Source organism: Bos mutus, chromosome 6 (assembly GCF_027580195.1).
Source record: "Bos mutus isolate GX-2022 chromosome 6, NWIPB_WYAK_1.1, whole genome shotgun sequence".
Lineage (NCBI taxonomy): Eukaryota > Metazoa > Chordata > Mammalia > Artiodactyla > Bovidae > Bos > Bos mutus.
Window position 1 is genome coordinate 103,698,766 of NC_091622.1, and position 26,766 is coordinate 103,725,531.

At 43.7% G+C, this 26,766-nt stretch overlaps 1 protein-coding gene across 2 annotated transcripts in view; it reads right to left on the reverse strand.

Annotated features, from left to right (window-relative positions):
* The window catches only part of STK32B (serine/threonine kinase 32B), a 407,675-nt gene that overhangs the window by 280,079 nt on the left and 100,830 nt on the right, over positions 1-26,766 (reverse strand). For both annotated transcript variants that reach the window (XM_070371877.1, XM_005893204.3), the window contains exon 2: positions 25,387-25,442. In XM_070371877.1, the coding sequence (XP_070227978.1) occupies positions 25,387-25,442 (56 nt within the window). The remainder of the gene's footprint in view (positions 1-25,386; positions 25,443-26,766) is intronic.

Here is a 26,766-nt window from a genome sequence, read left to right on the forward strand (position 1 = left end):
CATAGCTCTGACTATACGCACCTTTGTTGGCAAAATGATGCCTCTGCTTTTTAATACACTACCTAGGTTTGTCTAGGTTTTCCTTCCAAGGAGCAGTGTCTTTTAATTTCACGACTGCAGTCACCATCCACAGTGATTTTGGAGCCCAAGAAAATGAAGTCTCTCACTGTTTCCATTGTTTCCCCATCTATTTGTCATGAAGTGATGGGACTGGATGCCATGGTCTTACTTTTTTGAATGTTGAGTTTTAAGCCAGCGTTTTCACTGTCTTCTTCCATCTTCATCAAGAGGCTCTTTAGTGGCATGAGGTTGAAGGCTCACAACCTTTACCAACAAACTTTAAGTTTGTATAAAGCCAGAGGAGGCAAAGGTGTGCTATACAAAAGCCCTGTGGGGCCCTGGTCCACAGGAATCTGAGACCCTTCTACAGCCCTGAGATCCACATCTGCAGGCAGACATGTGGTGGGTGGATCATTCTACTAATTAGGGTTTCCCATCTCCGTCACTCTTCATTTGTCTTCTCAGAAAAGGTGTGGAACAGACACGACTTCTGCCAGGGCTGGGAGCCCTGAAGTCCAGTCAGCTGCATCATCTCAAAAAGCTGAGGCTGTGACTCCATGGGGTCTGGGCAACACCCATGTGAGAGGAAGAGCCCCTGTCCCCCCTACCCTGTCCCCAGCTCTTGTTGGTATAACTGATGGTGGGCGAAGGTGCTGAGAGATGGCTCTCACCTCCCCGGGAAGAGGGGAAGTTGACACTCACTGCAGCTCAGAGGCAGCTCAGGAGCTAGGGGAGACTCTTCAAAATGGGATTCGAATTCGAGCTTTCAAAGCAGAGCTCGTGAGTTGCATAGGGCTTGGACGTCTGACTCTGGGTACCAGATAAGGAAGGGAGGTTGATACAGAATGTTGCCTGGAGGGGTTGAGCATCTCAGCCTCCTGGGCTCAGAACAGGTGTTCCAGAGGGAACGTCAGCCCTCCTTACCAACGGTCAGCTCTGCTCAGGTGCTGGGAAATTTCCAAACAGAGGAGGTGGGTCCCAGGTGGCCTCAGCACTCCTCAGCAGGGCAGCACAGAACCCCTTCCACCAGAAACCACAATTAATGAGGCAGACTACATGCAGTTTGGCCAGAGCCACTCCAGCTGCTGACTGGCAGTTAACAACCCTCATTAGTCTAATTCAGTTAGGAATTGATTTATCATTTATTAATAACAATTTATTGGGGCAAATAAATAAATGCTAGTGAGCATGGATTTCAGATGACTTGTCGTAAGAAAGACATGTGGCCAGCATACTGTGCATCAGAAATCTGGGACCTGATCCCACTTTGGCAGAGAAGGGGGACCACTGGGTGTTGAGAATCTCCATCACACTGGCATCCAGTAGTCCCCAGTGGACTGCTCATTCACAGCACTGAGGACCTCAGTCTGCAGCACCCTCAGAGGTCTGGGAGGGCCCTAGGATGGTGTATTTTTAAAAAGCTTCCCAGGGGAATCTGATGTGCAGGCCAGCTGAGAATCCCTTTGCTGGACTCTTTAGGAAAGTCCTTGTCTGGCTGTATCCTCAGTGACCTTTATGGTCAGGACTGTGAACCCCACTCTTCAGCTCAGGCAAGCCTGGCTCTGGGGAAACAGATGACCCCAGAATCAGAGAAACCAGAGCTGTGCTGGGAACCCAGGACTGTGCAGGTGCAAAGGCTGGTGCTGCCCTTCCGTGGACCAGCCTGGATGCTTCTTCGTACATGATTCAGTTGACCTTTGCTGTGCTGCCCACCCCATCCTCAGCTTGAGTGCACTTAGCAAATCCTGCTGATTGATGTACAGCTGTAGTGTAACATTTAAAGACACTGGTGATGCTTGCAGGAGCAAGAATCTGAGCGGGGGAAAAAACCAAATTGGGGAAAAGTGAAAAAAATCAGGATTAAATAAGGTCAATATGCCAGCAAATTTGGAAAACTCAGCAGTGGCCACAGGACTGGAAAAGGTCAGTTTTCATTCCCTAAGAAAGGCAATGCCAAAGAATGTTCAAACTACGACACGATTGTACTCATCTCACACACTAGGAAAGTAATGGTCAAAATTCTCCAAGCCAGGCTTCAGCAGTACATGAACCATGAACTTCCAGATGTTCAAGCTGGTTTTAGAAAAGGCAGAGGAACCAGAGACCAAATTGCCAACATCTTCTGGATCATCAAAAAAGCAAAAGAGTTCCAGAAAAACATCTATTTCTGCTGTACTGACTATGCCAAAGCCTTGACTGTGTGGATCACAATAAACTGTGGAAAATACTGAAAGAGATGGGAATACCAGACCACCTGACCTGACTCTTGAGAAACCTGTATGTAGGTCAGGAAGCAACAGTTAGAACTGGACATGGAACAACAGATTGGTTCCAAATAGGAAATGGAGTATGTCAAGGTTGTATATTGTCACCCTGCTTATTTAACTTATATGCAAAGTACATCATGAGAAACGCTGGGCTGGAAGAAGCACAAGCTGGAATCAAGATTGCCGGGAGAAATATCAATAACCTCAGATATGCAGATGACACCACCCTTATGGCAGAAAGTGAAGAGGAACTGCCGGGGTCCAGCCCCGGTGGATCCAGGGAATTCAAAGCAGGGACGGCATCGGCGAGGATCAGGAAACAACTGCTTAATTAAACGTTAATTAAGGATATAAAGAGTGATAGAATAAGGATAGCTCAGTAGGAAAATTCAGTAAGAGAAGAGGCTGAAATAAGGATAGCTCAGTGAGGAAATTCAGTGGAGAAAAGAGGCTGAATAATTCAGCCAGAAGGTGAGAGAAAGAATGACATGGGGAGACCAAGTTTCGGTGAACAAGGCCCGCACTTTATTTTCCAAAGTAGTTTTTATACCTTAAGTTATGCATAGAGGATAATGGGGGAAGGGGTAGAGTCATGCAGTAAGCCAGGCTTTCTTCCTACAAACTTATCATATGCAAAAGTTTAGGTGATTTGCATCATCTTCTGGCCCGGAGGCCTGTTAACATTTTAAGACCCTTTCTTCAGAAAACTTATTTTTCTCTAAAGGTGATAAGTCAAGCGCCACCCTCCAAAAGCATTAGATAAAGTTGCATTCCTACAGAGCAAAGGTGTGGTGGGCTATAACAAGAAAAAGAATTAACTCAAGGGTCCAAGGTTACAAACATTAAAGCTACTACTTACACCAATTATATCAATCAATACACTGCCAGGGACACAGCAGGTAAGGGATATGGAGACTTAGCAGCAAACATTGGCCCAACAAGTGAAAAACCCTTCACCAATACAATTTCTAATCAATCTTTTAACTGCTCAAAGGAATCTGTACTCAGAAAGTTTAGAACATCTCATGCCTCTCACAGTTGGGAGGCTCTGAGCAATATCATGTGGCCGGAAAAACCTATTCAGGCAGGCTAGAGGATTTCCAAAGGAGTTTGTAGGTTGAAACACTGTCACACCCAGGAATTAAGTGGAGCTGTAAGCTAATTCTTTTTTCAGAGAGAGGTAGTGGGGGACAGCCCCCCGTAAAGTCTGAGGTGTAGGTGAAAGCACAAAGCAGAAAGTAGGCAGACTCTGGTTTTGGGGGTAGATGCTCGAGAATTTCCAGGGAGACTCCTGAGGCTTGATCCCGCCTTTGCGTATGCCGAGCCTCCTTCCTCATGACCTTTGCCACAGGCGGAGCTTGCTCCCCCCAAGGAACTGAAAAGCCTCTTGATGAAAGTGAAAGAGAAGAGTTAAAAAGTTGGCTTAAAGCTCAACATTCAGAAAACTAAGATCATGGCATCTGGTCCCATCACTTCATGGGAAATAGACAGGGAAACAATGAAAACAGTGGCAGACTTTATTTTTGGGGGGCTCCAAAATCACTGCAGATGGTGATTGCAGCCATGAAATTAAAGACGCTTACTCCTTGGAAGGAAAGTTATGACCAACCTAGATAGCATATTGAAAAGCAACAAAGGTCCGTCTAGTCAAGGCTATCGGAGAAGGCAATGGCACCCCACTCCAGTACTCTTGCCTCAAAAATCCCATGGATGGAGGAGCCTGGTGGGCTGCAGTCCATGGGGTCGCTAAGAGTCGGATATGACTGAGAGACTTCACTTTAACTTTTCACTTACATGCAGAGAAGGAAATGGCAACCCACTCCATTGTTCTTGCCTGGAGAATCCCAGGGACGGGGGAGCTTGGTGGGCTGCCATCTATGGGGTCGCACAGAGTCGGACACAACTGAAGTGACTTAGCAGTAGCAGTAGCAGTCAAGGCTATGGTTTTTCCAGCGGTCATGTATGGATGTGAGAGTTGGACTGTGAAGAAAGCTGAGTGCTGAAGAATTGGTGCTTTTGAACTGTGGTATTGGAGAAGACTCTTGAGAATCCCTTGGACTGCAAGGAGATCCAACCAGTCCATCCTAAAGGACATCAGTCCTGGGTGTTCATTGGAAGGACTGATGCTGAAGCTGAAACTCCAATACTTTGGCCACCTCATGTGAAGATCTGACTCACTGGAAAAAACCCTGATGCTGGGAGGGATTGGGGGCAGGAGGAGAAGGGGGCGATAGAGGATGACATGGCTGGATGGCATTACCGACTCGATGGATGTGAGTTTGGGTGAACTCTGAGTGTTGGTGATGGATAGGGAGGCCTGGTATGCTGCGATTCATGGGGTCGCAAAGAGTTGGACATGACTGAGCGACTGAACTGAACTGAAAGGGGAGTGGTCATGCTGGGTACCATTGTTCAAATATCTTTTTTCTGACGTGAAGATTGCGTTTGGCAGACAATGATTGTTAACTACCTAAATGCATCCTCTCCCTTCTTCCTTTATAATAGGACAATTTTCTTCAAGGAGGCAGTATGAGCTATTAAATACTCACTTGCAGCCAGAAGTAGCCATAGTTCTGACCCGTGAGATATTAGACTGTTTCTGACTTCTAAGTTTGCTTTTTGCTTTTTGACTTCTGCTTTTGCTTTCTGCATAAAAGGGAATAGCTACAGATGGTTTCAATTTTCTCCTATTCCCTACTTTTATTCTCCTTTTGACCTTGCGCTTTCTGCATAAAGGGTAATAGCTACAGATGATTCCAATTTTCTCCTCTGCATCACTTTTATTCTTTCTACCTTGAGCACATATGTAACGTCTGGAGCTGCAGCAGCCGCTTGTGATCTTGAGGCTACAAGAGTCTCAGAGATACTGAAACTGTTACCATGGTGCCACCTACCTTCAAACTTCTTGTTATATGAGAAAATAAACCCTCTTTGTTTAAGCCACTCCAATGGCAGATTTTCTATTTCTCACTCCTGAGAACATCTTCATCTGATATACAAACTATACAATGATTTTTCATGGCACAGAAATTCCATGTGGGCTGTTGCCGGGAGCTGGCATGGCCGAAGAACCCTGACAATACAAGGAAGAATGATTATGAGAAGCAGAAGGCTGTGATCTATGGAGCCTCATTAAAGTGATCAAAAGTTAGCTTTGTGAAAATACTCATTTGGATGAGTATTTCAGTCAGTAAACATTTGATAAATGCCTGCCATGGTTCTGGCACTGTGCTAACCATGAAGATATGGCATGGCTCTAAGCACTCAAGATTTGATGGGATAAACAAACAATACTCAAGAGTGAAGACAAAGTACCTCACTTCAGGTCCCCGGGCCCCATGCAGCATGGCCCCAGCCCCGCTTTACTTCTACCTGTTACTCTCCTCCCAGCTCGCTTCTTACCCTGGCCTCATGCCATTCCTGTCTACACGCTTTCCCCACATGTACAGTCTTGGTTGCTCACCTCCTTCAGGCTCTGCCCAGGAGTCACCTTATCCCAAAAGCCATCCCTGAGCTCCTTCTGTGAACGAGCCAATCCCTCCTCAGTCCCCACCCCCGTACCTGTGTCCCTGTCATCCACCTCCCATCACCAAACATGCTTCTGGGTTTGTTTCCCTTTTGTCTGTCTCCCTTGCTATAGTGTAAACCCCATGATAACAGGGATTTTTCTCTCTTTTATTCACTGCTCCCTCCTTAGTGACTTGAACAGTGCCAAGCACAACTAGTTGACCTCTGTGGCTGGCTAGCTAGTTGGAGGAATGGATAATTACTACTTCAGAAAGAGCAGTGCTGTGAGACAGATGAGCACATGAAGCTAAGGTACCTGAGAAGAGGAATCCTAACCAGGACCTGTGATTAGGAGAAGGCATTCTGGAAGAGGCTGCATTTGAACATTCCTTGTTTCTCAGTCAACAAGGGTTGGCGTCATGACGATGGAAGTGTGGGAGGAGGTGGAAGGAAGGGCATTGCCAGGAGAGGGCACAGTCCCTCTGCAAACACAGAGAGCTGGAACATGTATGTTAGTAGTGCTCTCAACTTCCTCATCTGTAAAATGGGGGTAGGAGCGTACCTATCTTAGTGGGTGATTTTGAGGGTTACATGATAAGCACTTACTAAATTATTATTGTTGTGATTATGGGAGAAGGAAATGGTAACCCACTCCAGTACTCTTGAATGGAAAATCCCATGGACAGAAGAGTCTGGCAGGCTACAGTCCATGGGGTCGCAAGAGTTGGACACAACTAAGCGACTAAACCACCACTACCACCATTTTGATTATGATCATTATTCATACACGTTATGAAGGTAAGAATAGAGAATGTTGAAGAGATGTGCAGAATTGGCCCACCAAGGAGCTCAGGAACAATTTCACAATTGTTTGATGTGATGGTGAATCGTATGTGTCAGCTTGGCTGGGTCATGATGCCCAGGTATATGGTCAAACAGGATTCTGTATGTGTAGGTGCTTTTGCATGCATGCCTGCTAAGTCACTTCAGTCATGTCCAACTCTCTGAAACCCTATGGACTGTAATCCGCCAGGGTTCTCTGTCCATGGGATTCTCCAGGCAAGAATACTGGAGCAGGTTGCCATGCTCTCCTCCAGGGCATCTTCCCAAACCAGGGACTGAATCCACATCTCCAGCACCTCCTACATTGACAGGCAGGTTCTTTACCACCGGGTGCTTTTAGATAAAATTAATTTGTGATGAATTTAAACAAGTGGACTTTGAGTAAAGCAGATTGCTCTCCATAGTGTGGGTGGGCCTCATCCAATCAATTGAAGACCTCAACAGAACAAAAGACCGACCTTCCCCGAACAGAGGGAATTCTGCAGCAGATGGCCTTTGATCTTACACAGCAATATCAGCAACTTCCTGGATCTCTAGCCTGACAGCCTATCCTGCAGATTTTGGACTTGCTAGCCTCCATCATGATGTGAACTAATTACTTAAATAACTCTATCTCTATCTCTCCCTGTACACCTCTTATTAGCTCTGTCTTTCTGGAGAACGTTGACTAATACATATGGCAATGAATCAGCCAGGATCACAAGTCACCACCTAATGTCAACTTCTCCTGGGCCTGGGGAGCCACTGAGGCCTCCAGGGCTGGGCATCTGGCTTTTCTCCACAGTCCACTAAAATGTAAGCACAGGAAGCTCAAACTGCATGGTACTTGATTCTAAAGTATTTGTCCCCAGTCAGCAGAAAAAGAGACGGCAGAATGGAGAGGCATCCCTTGCCTGGGGCACAGCCCCATGGTGTGTCCAGCTTCACTCTAAGCTGAACTGGCCTCTCCTTGGGATGCTAAGAAACAGTGCACCCACCCCATGGACCCTGCATCTGTGAGTTCTGATCTGTATCAGGTGAAGCTCACTCCCGTTCACCTGAGACACTGCATGGCAGATATCATGGAGATAGACCATGGTGAAAACCGAGGCAACAAGTGTGAGGAGCAGAAGACAGATGGCCTTGCATGGCATGTTTAAAAGGTTGGTGTTGCAGGTTGAATTATGTTTCCCCAACTCTGCATGGTGAAGCCCTAACCCCCACTACTTCAGAATGTGAGGCATTTGGAGACACGGCCTTTAAAGAGGTAATTAAGTTAAAATGAGGGCATGAGGGCAGGCCCTGATCCAATTGGGCTGGTGTCCTCTGGCCTCCAGAACTGTGAGACAACCACTTCTGTGGCTTAAGCACCCAGGCTGTGGAATTTTGTCACATTGGCACAAGCAGGCCAATATGGTTGGCTTTTGTCCTGAGGACACTGGGGAAATACAGAAGGGTTTAAAAAGTGGATCCCAGCTATACAACTGTGAATGAAAGAATAAAGGAAATAACATACAAACATACAACGTGGAAGATATGGCGTTTGGGGGGAGGGGAATGTTTTTCTAACAACAGGGTGGAAAGGAGTGTGGAGGTAATTCCAAGAGTGTTTTATAAATAATTTATTGCCACTGCTTACGCACACAGTTTTCCTCAGGAGTCATAAGGGACTTGCTTTGTTAGGAAATGCCAAAAGGCGTCATGGGGACAAGGGTCCAGGACCAGCCCTGTTACTTCTAACCCCCTTATCCTGGAATGTACTCTCTAGGATGAATCAAGGTTGGCACCGGTTTATAGGCAGAGAAAGTCCTCAGGAAGCTCATCCAGAAGATGGACTGAGACGTCATTGTGGGAAAATGGGAAATGCAAATGAGTAATAACGTCTGTTACTAATAAACTGGTCAGTAATGGATCATTTGCTCTGGCCAAGCTTGAAAGCCATTCACGAGTGAGCCTGCATTTCCTCTGATATTTAGCTCTTAAAGCAGTCCATGGAAGCCAGCAAATTCCTCTAACCCATGCCTCAAGCCAAACACGGACTAATTAATATGAAAGGAATAAGTGTGTGTGCGTGCTAGTTGCTCAGTCCTGTCTGACTCTTTCCAACCCCATGGACTGTAGCCGGCCGGGTTCCTCTGTCCATGGGATTCTCCAGGCAAGAATACTGAAGTGGGTTGCCATGCCCTCCTCCAGGGGATCTTCCCCACCCAGGGATCCAACCCAGGTTCCCCTGCATTGCAGGCAGGTTCTTTACCATCTGAGCCACCAGGGAAGCCCATGAAAGGAATAAACACTTCACTCAAAAGAAATGGATTCCAACCCTTATCAAAGATGCCTGCATGAACAATGAAAGGTGCCAGTAAAAGCATCATGCTAAAGAATTCTAAAACTGATTCTTCCATAAGAATAACAGCTCATTTCAGAGACACAGAGAAGTGAGACATCTTGCCCAGAGTCACCAGGTTGACCCAAATTCCAGCTCAGCTCTGTCAGACTTAGAGATGAAACTGTCTAACAATTGTGCTATAAAACGATGAACTCTTGCAATGTCCTGAAAACAGCAAACATATGCGCCAGGCCCCCACTTACAGCAGGATGCAACATTGGCTGGGCGTCTTACACACATCTGCTGCCACCGCCCCATCACTAACTCTGGCCCTACCACAGGACCTTTGCATCGGCTGGCCGCTTTTGTCTGTGAAGTTCTTCCCCCTGAATCTCCACGTGGTCTGTCTCCTTAGCAGCTAGGTATTGGCTTAACTGTCTCCATCTCAGAGAGGCCTTCACTGTTGCCCTCTCCTCCAAGGAAAGCTGTCCTACCCTCCCAGGTCATCACATTACACATTTTCTGCAGCGCAATTATCAGCACTGAGATCATGTTTATGTACTGTTTGTGTATTTATCTTCCCTACTAAACTGTCAACTCGGTAGCATCAGGGACCTCATTCATCTTGCTTGCCACACCCTCACAAGTACGCAGACGAACATTGGGACAGAACAGTTGGCAGAAACGTTTACTGTCTGACTCAAAGTCCTGCTGTCCTTTCCACCCCTACTCCTATCCTAGAGGCCCAGCAACTTAAAAGATGAAAATGATTCCAAAACTGTACATTTTTAAGGGAAAAAAATATGCTGATCAGTCAAATGTTTCTGAACATTCAAACTGATAAAACAGATACATAAGACCAAATCTCTAAAAACTGCAAAATTGATTTGTTGCAGTCTGGGCAGTAAATTGGTTAGTCTGCTATTAATCAAATAGTTTTTCACACGCAGATGTAAAAGTCGGGAATGTGGAAGGAGACAGCTAATAATATGCTTGTGTGTGGAAATGATCGTCATTGCATAATAAGATAGTGTGGAGTCTGGAATTATCATCTGTGCAACTCCTGCTCAGTTTTATCCAGAATCTGCCTTTAAGGGACATAAAAAGCTATTATCATATAACTATTCCACTTTCTGCTGTTTTATGTGCAGACTGCCTCTGGCTATTCCATGAATTTTAATTAACTCTCTGTTTATTTTGCTTCAACCCTATGACTCTCTAAGCACAGGGCCCATTTGCTAATCCAAGAAAGACACTTTTGAAGTGAACTTCTCAGGAAGTTCTCCCAAAGGTATCTTCCTCCTTCCCTTGAAAATAATTAAGCCCTGTCGACTTTCAAGTTGACTCAGAGCAGAGTACTCCAGCCTGGACTTTCTCTGCTGGAGCAAAAGCAAAACATTCACCGGCTCCACCTTCCAAGGGGTCACGAGGAACTTGTGAGGCAGGGAGAGTGAGCCTGGAGAGAGAGGGGGCCTCTGTGAAAAATGAGAGTTTGCAGCAAGGGGGATGCAGAAATTATCCTCAGGACCCTAATCCAGAGGCAGTCAGTATAAACTGGTCAACTAACTCTTATCAGTTAATTTGTTAATTATCAAGGTTTTCACTCATTTATATAATATTCATTCATTTAATTATGTAGCATATATGTCATATGCATCATATACACATTGTATATGTAAATAAATATTGTATGTGAACATAAATATACACACTGCTTAGTGTATATATATATGCATATATGTGTGTTTATATACATACATGTATGTAGATATATACTGTACTGCTTTGTGGGCATACATATACATATATGAGTGTGTGTATGTATCTATACACTCTATGTGAACGGTGGGTATATATGTATACATATACATATATGAGTGTGTGTATGTATCTATGCAGTCTGTGTGAATGGTGGGTATATGGATTGTTTAGTTGCTCAGTCGTGTCCAACTCTTTTGTGACCCCAAGGACTATAGCCTCTGTCCTCTGTCCTCCTCTGTCCATGGGATTTTCCAGGCAAGAATACTGGAGTAGGTTGCCGTTTCCTCCTCCAGAGGATGTTCCTGACCCAGGGATTGAAACTGTGTCTCCTGCAAGTCTCCTGCATTGCAGATGGATTCTTTACCACTGAGCCACTGGGGAAGCCTGGGTATATGTATACGTGACTATACATACACAAATACACATTAAATATACCACTTAATGTGTACGTATATAGATGTATAGATATATATGCTGCTTAGAAGGTATATATGTATATAGATATGTGTGTTTATATATACTATACATTTATATTTGTGTAGATATATGCATACACATACATGTGTATATGCTATATACATATACACATGTCTATGTACACTGTTTCCTAGGTATGAATACATGCATATTCATAAATGTGTGCTCATATACATATTTTGCTTAATGTATTTGTAAGTGTATATATATACTGCTCCGGAGAAGGCAATGGCACCCCACTCCAGTACTCTTGCCTGGAGAATCCCATGGATGGAGGAGCCTGGTTGGCTGTAGTCCATTGGGTCGCTAAGAGTCGGACATGACTGAGCGACTTCACTTTCACTTTTCACTTTCATGCATTGGAGAAGGAAATGGCAACCCACTCCAGTGTTCTTGCCTGGAGAATCCCAGGGACCGGGGAGCCTGGTGGGCTGCCGTCTATGGGGTCGTACAGAGTCAGACACAACTGAAGCGACTTAGCAGCAGCAGCAGCAGCATATATACTGCTCAGTGAGTATATATGCACATGTATATATGCATTATATACATAAATTCCATATATATGTGTAAATATATATGTGTGTATATGTATTATACTTTACATATATACAGTTGCACTCAGTAAGTACTGCAGATCAAACTGTGAACAATAAGGAAACATTCCTACCCTCACAGAGCCTATGTTCTCAGGCATAAGACCAACAACCACAAGGAAAAACAAACAAGTATTTAATGGATTTACAGGTAATGACAGGTGCACTGAAGAAAACAGGACCAGGAAGGGCACATGGATACGAAATGCTTGGGGTGGAGTCAAGTGGGGTGGGTATTCAGGGAGGGGACACTTGAGCAGAATTCTGTACAGGATGGGTGACCTTTGCAGAGTTCTAAGGGAAGATATCAAGGAGGTGGGCCTAGCAAGTGCAAGGTTCTGAGTTAGAAAGAAGTTCAGCATGTTCGGAAGATGAGAAGAAGGGCTGCAAGGAACGAGCAGGAAGATGGAGGGGCAGAGAGGAGTGTCAGTGAAATAGGCATAGCCAGATTGCAGGGCCTTGCAGGCTGGCATAAAGAGGTTGGCGTGCATTCTCAATGGCAGGGAAGCCCCTCAACCATTCCATCCAATTCATACTTTATCACATCACTGGCTGCTATGTAGACCGGAGCCTTCCTTATTCTTTCTCTCTCTCACTTATACATGCTCTAGGCAGCATTTATTGAGCCTTCCCCACCTGCTGGGCACTGAGCCAGCTGCTGATGGGACTGGCAGGTGACTATGACCAACCCTAACTTTTCAAGAATCTCACAGTCTGACGGCTGAGGCAGAGGAGCAATCTGAAGACCACCTCTAAGCAAGATGTGCTGTGAAGGATGGCAAGAGGAAGCTGAGAGAGTCAGGTCTTCCCCTGATCCCTCCAGGTGGCTACCCAAAAGTTTCCAGAACCCACCACATAACCTAGAGACAAGATAACATGGAACGCATATGAAAAATGCCAACCATATGCCAGGTCCGGGAGTTGTATGGTCTCTGCCACTTATTTTCACAGTAAACTTTGAAGATCACTCTGAGCATTGTTTCCTTCTTTTAAAGTCTTCACTTTAGAAACTTATTTTTGTTCAATTCAATATAGAATTCCAGATTGGTGGTTCTTCTTTATTATCACTTGAAAAATGCTGTTCCCCTATCTTTGGCTTGCATAGTTTCCATTTCCTAACACAATGTGCCCTTCTGTCCCCTGGTTCATTTCAAGATTTTCTATTAATGGTTATAAGCCACTTTTTAATTTGACTGTGATGATCTTTGATGATGTTTTCCTTGTGTTCCTTTTGCTTGGAGTTGGTTGAACTTTCTGGATATGATTTTATCATTTTCATCAATTAAACAAACGAACCATTATTTCCCCAAATGTATTTTATATGCCCATCCCTCCTTCTGAAACTCCAATTACACATACGGTAAATTACGGCACTTTGTTCCATAAAGTCACTGAAAGTGAAGTGAAAGTGAAAGTCACTCAGTCGTGTCCAACTCTCTGCGACCCCATGGACTGTATAGTCCATGGAATTCTCCAGGCCATAATACTGGAGTGGATAGCCTTTCCCTTCTTCAAAGGATCTTCCCAATCCAGGGGTTGAACCCAGGTCTCCCACAATGCAGGCAGGCGGATTCTTTACCAGCTAAGCCACAAGGGAAGCCCATAAGTTACTGAAGCTCTGTTAATTTTTTCCTCGGTGCTTCATTTGTATAGTTCCCATTGCTATATCTTCAAGTTCACTAGCCTTTTCTTCTACACTGCATTTGTTGCTGTTATTCAGTCACCAAGTTGGGTCCATGGAGTGCAACATGCCAGGCTCCTCTATCTTCTACTATCTCCCAGAGTTTGCTCAAATTCATGTCTATTGAGACGGTGATGCTATCTAACCATCTCATCCTCTGCCTAATCTGCTGTTAATATCCCATCCAATGAATGCTTCATTTCATATATTGTAGTTCTCATTTCTAGGAGTTCTATTTGAGTGGCTACCACAGGAAAGCTGGGTAGGGGGAAGGGAAAGAGAGGGCAAGGGAATTAAGAGGGACATGCTACTAGGTACAAAATAAATAAGACACAAGGATATAAAGTATGGCACAGGGAATATAATCAATACTTTATAATTGTAAATGGACTATAACCTAAGAATATATCAAATCATTATTTTGTGCACCTGAAACTAAACATTATAAGTCAACTATGAAAGTGTTGGTTGCTCAGTCATGTTCAATTCTTCAAAGCCCGCCAGGCTCCTCTGTCCATGGCATTCTCCAGGCAGGAATACTGGAATGGGTTTCCATTCCCTTCTCCAGGGATTCTTCCCCACCCAGGGATCAAACTTGGGTCTCCCACATTGCAGGCAGATTTTTTACCATTTAAGCCACCAGGGAAATAAAAATATGAAGATAAAGTAAAATTGCACTTTCCTGTGTCCAAAAATTTCCTAGACATGAAAAGAAGCAGGAAAATATGGCCCACAAGCAGAAGGAAAATTAATAAAGAGAAACAGACTCAGAAATGGCACCAGTGATGAAATTAACAAACAAGGACTTCCATGGGGCTATTATTCATGTGCTCTCTATGCTCAAGGATAAGGAAACTGTGAACATAATAAGGATAAAAATGGGCATTCTCATGTTTTTGGAGAGGAAACAGAGGTTTGCAGAAAATTTATGACTGGTCCAAGTTCATATGGCTAGAAGCAGCAGGACCAGAATCTGAGCTCAGGCTTCCTCACCTCGAAAGCTCATGCTCTTTCTCCTACATGTTGTTCCTTCCCAAAGCAAATGTCCAATGTTTTGGGATGTTGATGGACTCTCTCCTCCTGACTCTCATGGTTTCTTGCTAATATACATGTGACTAAAGCTACTTTCTTCCTAAATTCTGTATTTGGGAGGGACATGTGGGAACAAAACAGGCTGGTGGCAGTGGGGTCTTCTCCAGGCTTCTGATGCATCATGTGTAAAATGGAGATAATAAGGCCCAGCACACTGAGCTTTAAGAAGACAAGAATGGTAAAAGGGTTCAGTTCCTAGGACAATGATTGTGAGTTAGCCAGGACTCTCCAGGTTGCAAATACTGGGAACCCAACATGATCTCTTCCATCACCTCCACTAGCTTTGCTTGTCGTAATGCTTCAAAGCAGAGATATCACTTTGCCAAACAAGGTTCAGTTCAGTCACTCAGTCATGTCCAACTCTTTGTGACCCCATGGACTGCAGCATGCCAGGCCTCCCTGTCCATCACCAGCTCCCAGAGTTTACCCAAACTCACGTCCATTGAGTCGATGAGGCCATCTAACCATCTCATCCTCTGTCGTCCCCTTCTCCTCCCACCGTCAATCTTTCCCAGCATCAGGATCTTTTCAAATGAGTCAGCTCTTCGCATCAGGTGGCCAAAGTATTGGAATTTCAGCTTCAACATCGGTCCTTCCAATGAACACTCAGGGTTGATCTCCTTTAGGATGGACTGGTTGGATCTCCTTGCCAACCAAGGTCCATATAGTCAAATTTATGGTTTTTCCAGTAGTCATGTACGGATGTAAGAGTTAGACCATGAAGAAAGCTGAGTGCCAAAAAATTGATGCTGTCGAATTGTGATGCTGGAGAAGACTCTTGAGAGTCACTTGGACCAAGATCAAACCAGTCAATCCCAAAGAAAATCAATCCTGAATATTCATTGGAAGGGCTGATGCTGAAGCTGAAGCTCCAATACTTTGTCCACCTGATGCAAAGAGCTAACTAATTGGATAAGACTTTGATGCTGGGAAAGATTGAAGGCAGGAGGAGTAGGGGATGGCAGAGGATGAGATGGTTGGATAGCATCACTGACTCAATGGACATGAGTTTGAGCAAGCTCCGGGAGATAGTGAAGGACGGGGAAGCCTGGTGTGCTGCAGCCCATGGGGTCACAGAGAGACATGACTGAGTGACTGAACAACAACAACATGATCTTGCATAAACAAAACAGGGTACCAGCTTCCGTGGCTGGTAAGGACAGTGGATATAGCTATAGGATTGGAAGAACAAAAGGTGGAGGCACTGGTGGTACCTGCCCATGCCCCTCCCCTGAACCTCCACAGAGCTCAGGCTGCCTATTGTGGACACCTGAGGCTCTCTGCTAGGGCCTTTTTCTGCCCCGGATGTGAGTGAAGTGAAAGTCGCTCAGTCGTGTCCGATTCTTTGCAACCCAATGGACTATACAGTCCATGGAATTCTCTAGGCCAGAATATTGGAGTGCGCAGGTAGCCTTTCCCTTCTCCAGGGGATCTTCCCAACCCAGGGGTCAAACTGGGGTCTCCTGCATTCCAGGTGGATTCTTTACCAACTGAGCTACCAGGAAAGCCCTACTTCTGAAGCCTTTTTCTGCCCTGGATCAGTCAGTTCAGTTCAGTTCAGTCACTCAGTCGTGTCTGACTCTTCGCGACCCCATGGACTGCATGTGGACACATGGGGTGGAAGAGGTGTTTTCTGAAGAAAAGAGATGCTATTGCGATAAGTAAGGGACATGAAAAGCATGCTGGACAGTAGAAAACAACAGCCTTTAGAGTCCACTGATTCACCATTCCTTTTCTTTGTACAAATGAGAAAACTAAGCTTAAGATTGGTTAATTCACTATCCCAAGTAAGCACAACTGAAGCATATCAGAGTCAGCCTGCTTCCCAGATCGAAAGTGTTTCCACTGAGATATGTAGAAATTCATCTGCCATGCCTCAACTGTCCTAGAATTAAGTCATAAAAGTGTTATAAAACTCTTCAGTAAATTCTTGCTAAAACCAATGGATTGCCTGCAGCTGTTTACTTTGGTGCTTCACTGGGGAAGCACAATCTACCCCCCGCATGAAAGTCAAATAAGATTTCTGCAAATTCACATGTGCTTTTTCCTGATAACCAAGGCTACTGTCGTACTTTAACAGTGAAATGTCTTTCTTGAAAACTCGTAATAAATGCCAGCTATCAAACCCACCAAAGGCTGAAAGCAAAGCCAAAGTACCCATTCAATAGTAGGAGGGTGGTTCTCTTCATCCTAGCCCAGCACACTTCCACCCTGAGTCTCATAATAGTCATGTAGGCTCATCTACATTGACATGAAAAGCAGTAGTTATTTGGTATTTTGACCAGAACAGAGCTTTGTTTGATTGCCTTGAAGCAACCACATCCTGAATACTGGCTGTTTGTGTACGTTCTACATGAATTTGGGTGTCATCAAGATACTGCCACAACCTAAGAGTGACTTAAACATAAATTCTCCTCTAGAAAGCTTGCATTTTTCTTCAGAACACCCACTATACCCAAAGCTTGAATATATTTATGCTCTGAACCACAGGTTCTGAGAACCAAGCCAGCAGCCAAAGAGCAGCACAGATGAAGACAGAAAAGGAAAAGAAAACTTTCAGGATATAATCAAGTAATAACTCATGAGGGCCCAGGCTAACGGATCTGATAGTACTGACAGGAAAGGGTGCAAAGGGCTCAGGGCCAAGATCACCACTGACTCCAGGGTAAAATGATACACTTCTACGTGGTGCCAGTTGTGTTGTGGGTTAAGGGAGTTGCTTCAAGTTTTCTTCAGCCACAAAACGCTCAACATTAGGGTAAGTGACAACAGAAAGTAATGATTTAAGAGAATTTTTAAAATGTTTTGTTGTTGTTGCAGAAGTTCAGCCCTCCCCATGGGACTACAGGCAAACTTTCTAAATTCTCTGGATCATAACTCTTCTAAGAAATCTAGAGAAGAACCTCAAACGCAGCACATAAACTCTGTCCACGTTTCTGGCTGAAGTAACTCACATGCATAGAGCAGACTGTAAGCAGTACAGAGCAGAAGAAAAAAAGAAAGGGACTGAGATTTATGTGCATGCCCAAGAAGAGAGTATGCAGTATAAATCCAACCAAGGTAACTTCTTGTTCAAAATATTTTTTCAAAGAAATACAACACAATCCAAAGTCTATACAACATAACATTCACAATATCCAGGATGCAAGCCCAAATTACTCAGCATATAAAGAACCAGGAAAACGTGATCTATCCTTAATCAAGGTGAATCTTAAGATGACCCAGATGTTGGAAATAGAATAAATGATATGAAAACAGCTCTTAAGACTAAGACTAAGCTGCAGGGTATAAAGGGCAATATGGTAGAATAAATGAAAATATGGGAAATCTAAGAAAAGAGAAACTATTTTCTTTTAATCCAGAAGTTATACCTAGGATTATCATAGTCAAACTGCTGAAAATCAAAGATTAAAGGAAAATCTTGAAAAGAAAGAGATGGATGTGACATATTATTGCTGTTGCTGCTGCTGCTAAGTCACTTCAGTCGTGTCCGATTCTGTGTGACCCCACAGACGGCAGCCCACCAGGCTCCCCCATCCCTGGGATTCTCCAGGCAAGAACACTGGGGTGGGTTGCCATTTCCTTCTCCAGTGCATGAAAGTGAAAAGTGAAAGGGAAGACGCTCAGTCGTATCTGACTCTTAGCGACCTCAAGGACTGCAGCCTACCAGACTCCTCCGTCCATGGGATTTTCCAGCCAAGAGTACTGGAGTGGGATGCCATTGCCTTCTCCAGACATATTACTATCAGCTAATAATGATTCAGCTTAATGACCTCCCAGCAGAAAGCACAAAGGTCATTCAGTTGACAATGGCACAAAATCTTTAAAGCAATGAAGAAAAAGTTGTCAACCCAATAATCTGTATCCAGTAGAAATAGTCCTCAAGAAAGGTGAAATAAATGCATTTCAGTTTAGTTCAGTTCAGTTCAGTCGCTCAGTTGTGTCTGACTCTTTGAGACCCCATGAATTGCAGCATGCCAGGCCTCCCTGTCCATCACCAACTCCAGGAGTTTACTCAAACTCATGTCCATTGAGTTGGTGATGCCATCCAACCATCTCATCCTCTGTCGTCCTCTTCTCCTGCCCTCAATCTTTCCAAGCATCAGGGTCTTTTCAAATGGGTCAGCTCTTTGCATCAGGTGGCCAAAGTATTGGAGTTTCAGATAAAATAAAATTAAGAGAATGCATTGATTGGAGATTTGTGCCACATAAAATACTAAAGGTTACCAGAGGGAAATTCATACCTTCATGAAAGGTATGAGTAATTATTAAGGGCTATTTTCCTTCTAATTTTTTAAAGGCCAAAAACCCCCCACATACTTTTAAGTATATATATTTTACATATACATTTGTTGGAGAAGACTCTTGAGAGTCCCTTGGACTGCAAGGAGATCTAACCAGTCCATTCTGAAAGAGATCAGCCCTGGGATTTCTTTGGAAGGAATGATGCTAAAGCTGAAACTCCAGTACTTTGGCCACCTCATGCGAAGAGTTGACTCACTGGAAAAGACTCTGATGCTGGGAGGGATTGGGGGCAAGAGGAGAAGGAACAGAGGATGAGGTGGCTGGATGGAATCAGTGACTTGATGGATCTGAGTCTGAGTGAACTCCGGGAGTTGGTGATGGACAGGGAGGCCTGGCGTGCTGCGATTCATGGGGTCACAAAGAGTCGGACACGACTGAGTGACTGATCTGATCGGAAAGCAACAAACTATAATGTTGTATTGGAGATTTATGATTTATAAACTATAACACATGACAGCTATAGTATAAGAGTTGACAGGTGTGGTAAATAGATCTATACAGTTGCCAGCTTTTTAGATTTTATGTGAAGTATAAAATATTAACTCTAAGCAGATTGAAATAAACTATGAGGTGAAAGTTGCTCAGTCGTGTCCATCTTTGCGACCACATGGACTATACACTCCATGTAATTCTCCAGGCCAGAATACTGGAGTGGGTAGCCTTTCCCTTCTCCAGGGGATCTTCCCAACCCAGGGATTGAACCCAGGTCTCCCACATTGCAGGCAGATTCTTTACCAGCTGAACCACAAGGGAAGCCCTGAGGATATGCATTATAATCCCTAGAGCAATAATTTTAAAACAAGGAAGTATGGCTGTAAAGTCATGAGATAAATGGAGATTCTAAATCATTAGTTAATCTAAAACAAAACAGGAAAAGAGAAACCAAAGAACAAAAGAGAGAACAAGAACAAATAAAACCATGCTAAGCCTAATTGAAACCAAATCAATAACTACATTTACTGTGAATAGACTAAAAGGTAGAGATTGCCAGACAGATTTAAAAAGAAGCAAGTTCCCAGGTGATGCTAGTGGTACAGAACCTGCCTGGCAATGCAGGAGATGTGAAAGATGTAGGTTCAATCCCTGGGTTGGGAAGATCCCTGGAGAAGGGAATGGCAACCCACTCCAGTATTCTTGCCTGGAGAATCCCATGACAGGGGAGACTGACATGACAGGGGTTACAATCCATAGGGTTGCCAAGACTTGGACACAGTTGAAGCAACTCAGCAAGCATGCACACAAGACCTAACTATATGATATGCTCAAGAGATTAATGTCAAATATAAAGACACAGATAGAATGAAAGAAAATGCATGGAAAAATATATGCCATGTAGGCTAGAATAACTATATGAATTTCAGAGAAAATAAGCTTAAAAAAAAAGATCATTAGCAAGAGATAGAAAAGAACATTTCACAATGATAAAAAGGTCAATCCATCATGAGGTCATAACAACTATAAATCTGTATGGACCTAATAACAGACCTTCAAAGTGTCAGATGGAAAACTGACAGAAATAAAGGAAGAAGAAACAACTCTAGGATCAGAGTTGGAGATTTTGTACAACTGGCTCAGAAATGGATAAAACAACTAGATTGTTACAATCAGTGAAGATGGAGACCAAGGAAGGAGGTGGTTCAGGATGGTGGTGTAGGAACGTCCCGGACTCATCTCCTTCCATGGACACAATAAATTCACAACTACACATGGAAAACACCCCTATGAGAATGACCTGAAAACTAGCTGAACAGCTTCTCCACAATAAAGGATAAAAAAGCCACATCAAGATGGGAAGGAGAAGCAGAGATGTGATCTCACAAAAAAAAAATCTCCACCCCCCCAGCCTGGTGACCTGAAATTGGGAGGGGGCTCACAAATAGGAAACTTCACTCCAAAGAGCCAGGGGTTTGTGCCCACATCAGGCATCTCAACCCTTGGAACTGGCGCTGGTAAGGAGAGCCTGCAAAATGTCTGGCTTTGAAACCCAGCAGGATTTACATCTGGAAGAATATAGGGCTATAGAGAACAGAGAATTTATAAAGGGCTTGCATGAAGATTCACTCATCTTGGACCCAGTGCAAAAGCAACAAACAGGCCTAGGTTTAGATCTTATGTGAAGGAGATTCACTTACTAACTTTAAACCCTAAGGTTCATTAATTAACCTTAACCCCTCTGCTGGATGGGCAGGAATCTGTTGGGAGTCTTCCTGGTGCCATTCTTATCCTCTCCCCTTCTAGCACCAGTGTTTGTGCCTCATCTTCACACCGCTTCTCAGCCCTGCCAAAGCCAGTAGGCACATGCAGGCCATACAGGGGATGCCCCTTGAGCATCTGGCTCTGCTGTGCAGGCGGAATTGTGTTTTGGTGCCCCGTGGGTCTGAGACAATCAGAGAAACTATTCTTGGAAGGCCCCCATACTCCAGTCACTGTACAGACAATCGACTGAGATGTAGCCCGTCTTCCTGTGAAAAAAGCTGATCTACTGGTCTTGGAGCTTCAGCCCAAGGGACAGGCTTCCAGTTTTCCATACATTTAGAGGCTATGGACATGGTCTAGGGGATGTCCTCTTTGTGTACTCCCGTGAACTCACTGCAGCTCCCTGGTAACTCCCAGTGAAAGTCAAAGTCTCACAGTCGTGTCTAACTCTGCGATCCCATGGACTATAGCCTTCCTGGCTCCTCTGTCCATAGAATTCTCCAGGCAAGAGTACTGGAGTGGGCTGCCATTTCCTTCCCCAGGGGATCTTCCAGATTCAGGGATCGAACCCAGGTCTCCTGCATTGCAGGCAGATTCTTTACCAACTGAGCCTCTAGAGAAGCCTGGAAATGAGATCAAACACTCATCTGGAGCCCTGATTTTTGCAGCTGTCACCAATGAGTTATGTGTAGATCATCTGATGTGAAGGCCAGTGAGGTTTACAATTGCAGTTCTATATTACTGTATGTATTGGCATACCTTAAAATGTGTGGCCTGCAAGTCCAGCTTCTAATCAGCCTGAAGCTAAGGGCTAACTGAAATTCCACTCTCTGGAACATTAACAGGTCTTTGCACACCTTCAACAACTGGGAACTATGAAGAATAAGTCAGAGACCTAAGATAATCACAAACATTTAAGAGACAATCAAGAGCTAGGGCAAGGTTAAACAATAAAGTTAATCTCCTTCATAAGGCCAGTATTTCAAGACTGGCAGAGATAGCTGCTTCATGTAATATTAGACACAAATACAGAGAGTCAAGCAAAATGAAGAGAGAAAGGAATATATTTCAAATAAAAGGAAAAGATAACTACCAGTTTAAAAACCCATAAGGAAACGGAGATAAGTAGTTTAGCTGAAACAGAGTTCAAAATATTGGTCATATAGATGCTCACTGAACTTGGGAGAAGAATGGATAAACAAAGATAGTACTTCACCAGAGACAGAAAATATAAGAAAGCATCAAGTCAGTTCAGTTCAGTTGCTCAGTCATGCCTGACTCTTTGCGACCCCATGGACTGCAACACACTAGGCCTTCCTGTCCATCACTAATGCCAGGAGCTTGCTCAAACTCATGTCCATTGAGTCGGTGATGCCATCCAACCATCTCATCCTCTGTCATCCCTTCCTCCTGCCTTCAATCTATCCCAGCATCAGGGTCTTTTCCAATGAGTCAGTTCTTCACATCAGGTGGCCAAAGTATTGGAATTTCAACTTCAGCATCAGTCCTTTCAATGAATATTCAAAACTGATTTCCTTTAGGATTAACTGGCTGGATCTCCTCTTGGAGACTGGCTGAGTCTCCTCCAAGGGACTCCCAAGACTCTTCTCCAACACCACAGTTCAAAAGCATCAATTCTTCGGTGCTCAGCTTTATTAACAGTCCAATTCTCACATCCATACATGACTACTGGAAACACAAAAGCTTTGACTAGACGGACCTTTGTTGGCAAAATTATGTCTCTGCTTTTGAATAAGCTGTCTACATTTGTCATAGCTTTTCTTCCATGGAGCAAGCATCTTTTAATTTCATGGCTGCAGTCACCATCTGCAGTGATTTTGGAGCCCCCAAAAATAAAGTCTGTCACTGTTTCCACTGTTTCCCCATCTATTTGCCATGAAATGATCAAACCAGATGCCATGAACTTAGTTTTCTGAATGTTGAGCTTTAAGCCAGCTTTTGACTCTCCTCTTTCACTTTCATCACAAGGCTCTTTAGTTTTCCACTTTCTGCCATAAGGGTGGTGTTATCTGCATATCTGAGGTTATTGATATTTCTCCCAGCAATCTTGATTCTAGCTTGTACTTCATCTAGCCTGGTATTTTGCATGATGTATTCTGCATATAAGTTAAATAAGCAGGGTGACAATATACAGCCTTGACGTACTCCTTTTCCTATTTGGAACCAGTCAGTTGTTCCATGTCCAGTGCTAACTGTTGCTTCTTGACCTGCATACAGATTTCTCAGGAGGCAGGTCAGGTGGTCTGGTATTCTCATCTCTTTAAGAATTTTGCACAGTTTGTTGTGATCCACAGTCAAAGGCTCTGGTGTAGTCAATAAAGCAGAAGTAGGTGTTTTTGTGGAACTCTCTTGCTTTTTTGATGACCCAACAGATGTGGGCAATTTGATCTCTGGTTCCTCTGCCTTTTCTAAATCCAGCTTGAACATCTGGAAGTTCCTGGTTCATGTACTGTTGAAGCCTGGCTTGGAGAATTTTGAGCATTACTTTACTAGCGTGTGAGATGAGTGCAACTGTGTGGTAGTTTGAGCATTCTTTGGCATTGCCTTTCTTTGGGATTGGGATGAAAACTGACTTTTTCCAGTCCTGTGGCCACTGCTGAGTTTTTCAAATTTGCTGGCATATTGAGTGCAGCACTTTCACAGTATCATCTTTTAGAATTTGAAATAGCTCAACTGGAATTCCATCACCTACACTAGTTTTGTTTGTAGTGATGCTTCCTAAGGCATCAGGAAGCGTCCATAAGCCTCTTATCCTTCTCCATCAGAGGGCAGACAGAATGAAAACCACAATTACAGAAAACTAACCAGTCTGATCACATGGACCACAGCCTTGTCTAACTCAATGAAACTATGAGCCATGACGTGTAAGGCCACCCAAGATGGACAGGTCATGGTGGAGAGTTCTGACAAAACGTGGTCCACTGGAGAAGGGAATGGCAAACCACTTCAGTATTCTTTCCATGAGAACCCCATGAACTGTATGAAAAGGCTTCACTGGTGAATATTACAAATGCCCAAAGGTTTAATACTTATATTTCTCAGACTCTTCCTAAAAATTGTGGAGAAGGGAACATTCTCAAACTCATTTTATAAGGTCAGCATTGCCCTGATGCCAAAACCAAACAAGGATCACACACAAACAAAAATTATAGGCCAATATACCTGATGAACATACCTGCAAAAAATTGTCAACAAAGTATTAGCAAACTGAATTCAACAATATATTAAAAGGATCATGCACCCTGTTCAAGCGGGATTTACTTCAGGGCTGCAAGGATGATTCAACATCCACAAATCAATCAGCATGATATACCACATTAACAGAATGATGGCTAAAAATCACCTGATCATCTCAATAGAGGAAGAAAAAGCTTTTGACAAAATTCAACATTCATTTATGATAAAAACTCTCAACAGAGTGAGTATAAAAGAAACATATTTCAACATAATAAAAGGCCATGTATGACCAATCCACAACTACCATCATACTCAAGAGTGCAGAGCTGCAAGGTTTTCCTTTTAGATCAGGAACAAGACAAGAATGCCCATTCTTGCCACTTTTATTCAACACGGATTAAATCGTGAGGATATTATGCCAAATGAAATAAACACGTCACAGAAAGACAAATACTGCATGATTCCATGTACATGTGGTATCTAAAATAGTCAAATTCATAGAAGCAAGACTGGAATGCTGGTTGCCAGGGGCTAAGGGGATGAGGGCATGGGGAATTACTATCTAATGGGCATAAAGTTTCAGTTAAGCAGGATGAATAAGCTCTAGAGATCTACAGTACAGTGTTCTCTGTATAGCCAACAATAATACATATATTGTACGCTTAAAAATTTAAGCAAGTAGATCTCATGTTAAGTCTGCTTTCCACAATAACTTTTTAAATAAAATGCCTACATTGAAGGAAAAAGCTGCTGTTAGCCATCACATAAATTTGTGGTTTTTTCCCACTTTCCTTATTTAGATTCTCAAAGAAGAAATAGCATTAGCAACCTTGAAATAATTACCATTGTAATTCACCTAAAGCAGGGCAGCCGTGGTAATTTAATTTTCAGAATGAAATTACAGCATATCCAAAGGAAACTATTCAGACTTCCTTTCACATTTCAAATTTGGCAAATTCAAATCTTTCTGTCAAACAGGAAATCCCCAGTGCCCAGCAATCAACACAAAAACAAACACACAAACATGCACATTAGTATAAATCCAGTGGTCAGAACTTTTATATTTTATGGATGAAATTTTTAAAAATCCACCATTCTTACCTTTCCAAAACTGCCTTTACCAATGGCCCGCAGAATCTGAAAATGGTCAAAGTTGACTGTAAAAGAAAAAAAAAATGAACAAGTTAGATTTGTCAGTCCTTATATTGATTCTTAAAATGTCTTCACCTGAATATCTAACCATTTATTTCCAATGGCTTCTGGTTTACTGCATCGTTTGCCATAACAGCACTCCACCCCTGAATGGCTGCTTTGTATATTCCACTCCCCCATCCCCAACACATATATTTGGCAATTAACACTTCCCCAGTGTATATAAAGGAGGAGAGACATCTTTTGGGCCAGAGGGAAGGGATAACAGAGAAAAACTTGGATACTTGGATTACCATATTCTTGCACCCTGTTCCCTTTGCCAAGATGACTTTACTTCTAGTCTCTGTCTTGCCACCAAGCACTATTACCTTACACATTCAGACATCAGTTCACCTGTCTCAGTGTCCAAGGAGCTAATCCTGCCTCCATTATGAAACCTCTGGACCACCAAGTGACATGATTACATCGTAGTCTTTTCCTGCTAGGGTGTCTCACCTCTGGTATCATGAGCCGGAAGGAGGAGGACAATAATTTCAAACCCTGCACTGCCCTGTCTCCAACCCACTCCAGTATTCTTCCCTGGAGAATCCCATGGACAGAGGAGCCTGGTGGGCTCTATTCCGTAGGGTCACAAAGAGTCGGACGTGACTGAAGCAACTTAGCAAGCAAGCAAGCATTGCCCTGTCTCATGTCTCTCTTTCACCATGTTTCTTGATGGGGCTCCCCATTCTTGCTGTCTATTGCCTTATTCCAGTCTGGCTTATACCTCATCCCCACAGCACAACATCAACAAAGTATGGCCATACCACCCAAGCCAGTGGACGGTTTTCTGTCCCCATTTTACTTGGCCACTCTCTCCCTCTTGAAACATCTGCTTGTCTTCTGTGGAAGTACACCTTCTCGATACTCCATTTCATGCCTCAGTTCTTTTGCACATTCATCCTTTACCTCCCACCCATTAAATACTGGATTCCATCAAACCTCCATCCTACAGCCTTCCTCTCCTCACTGGCTCCAAGGGCTCTCATCATCACCTAATGGCCAATAACTTTCCAGGCTGTGTGTACAGATTGATGCCAACCCCACAGTGACTCCTGGGGGCTTCGAAGTTACCCTGAACCATTTCAAAGGATCCTAAACAAAACCTAGGAGAGAGTGTGGAGAAAAGGGATCCCTCCTACACTGTTGGTGGGAATGCAAATTGGTGCAGCCACTATGGAGGACAGTGTGGCGATTTTTCAAAAGACTAAAAATAGAGCTGCCATATGATCCATCAACTCCACCCTTGGGCATATATCCAGAAAAACTATATTCGAAAAGATACATGCA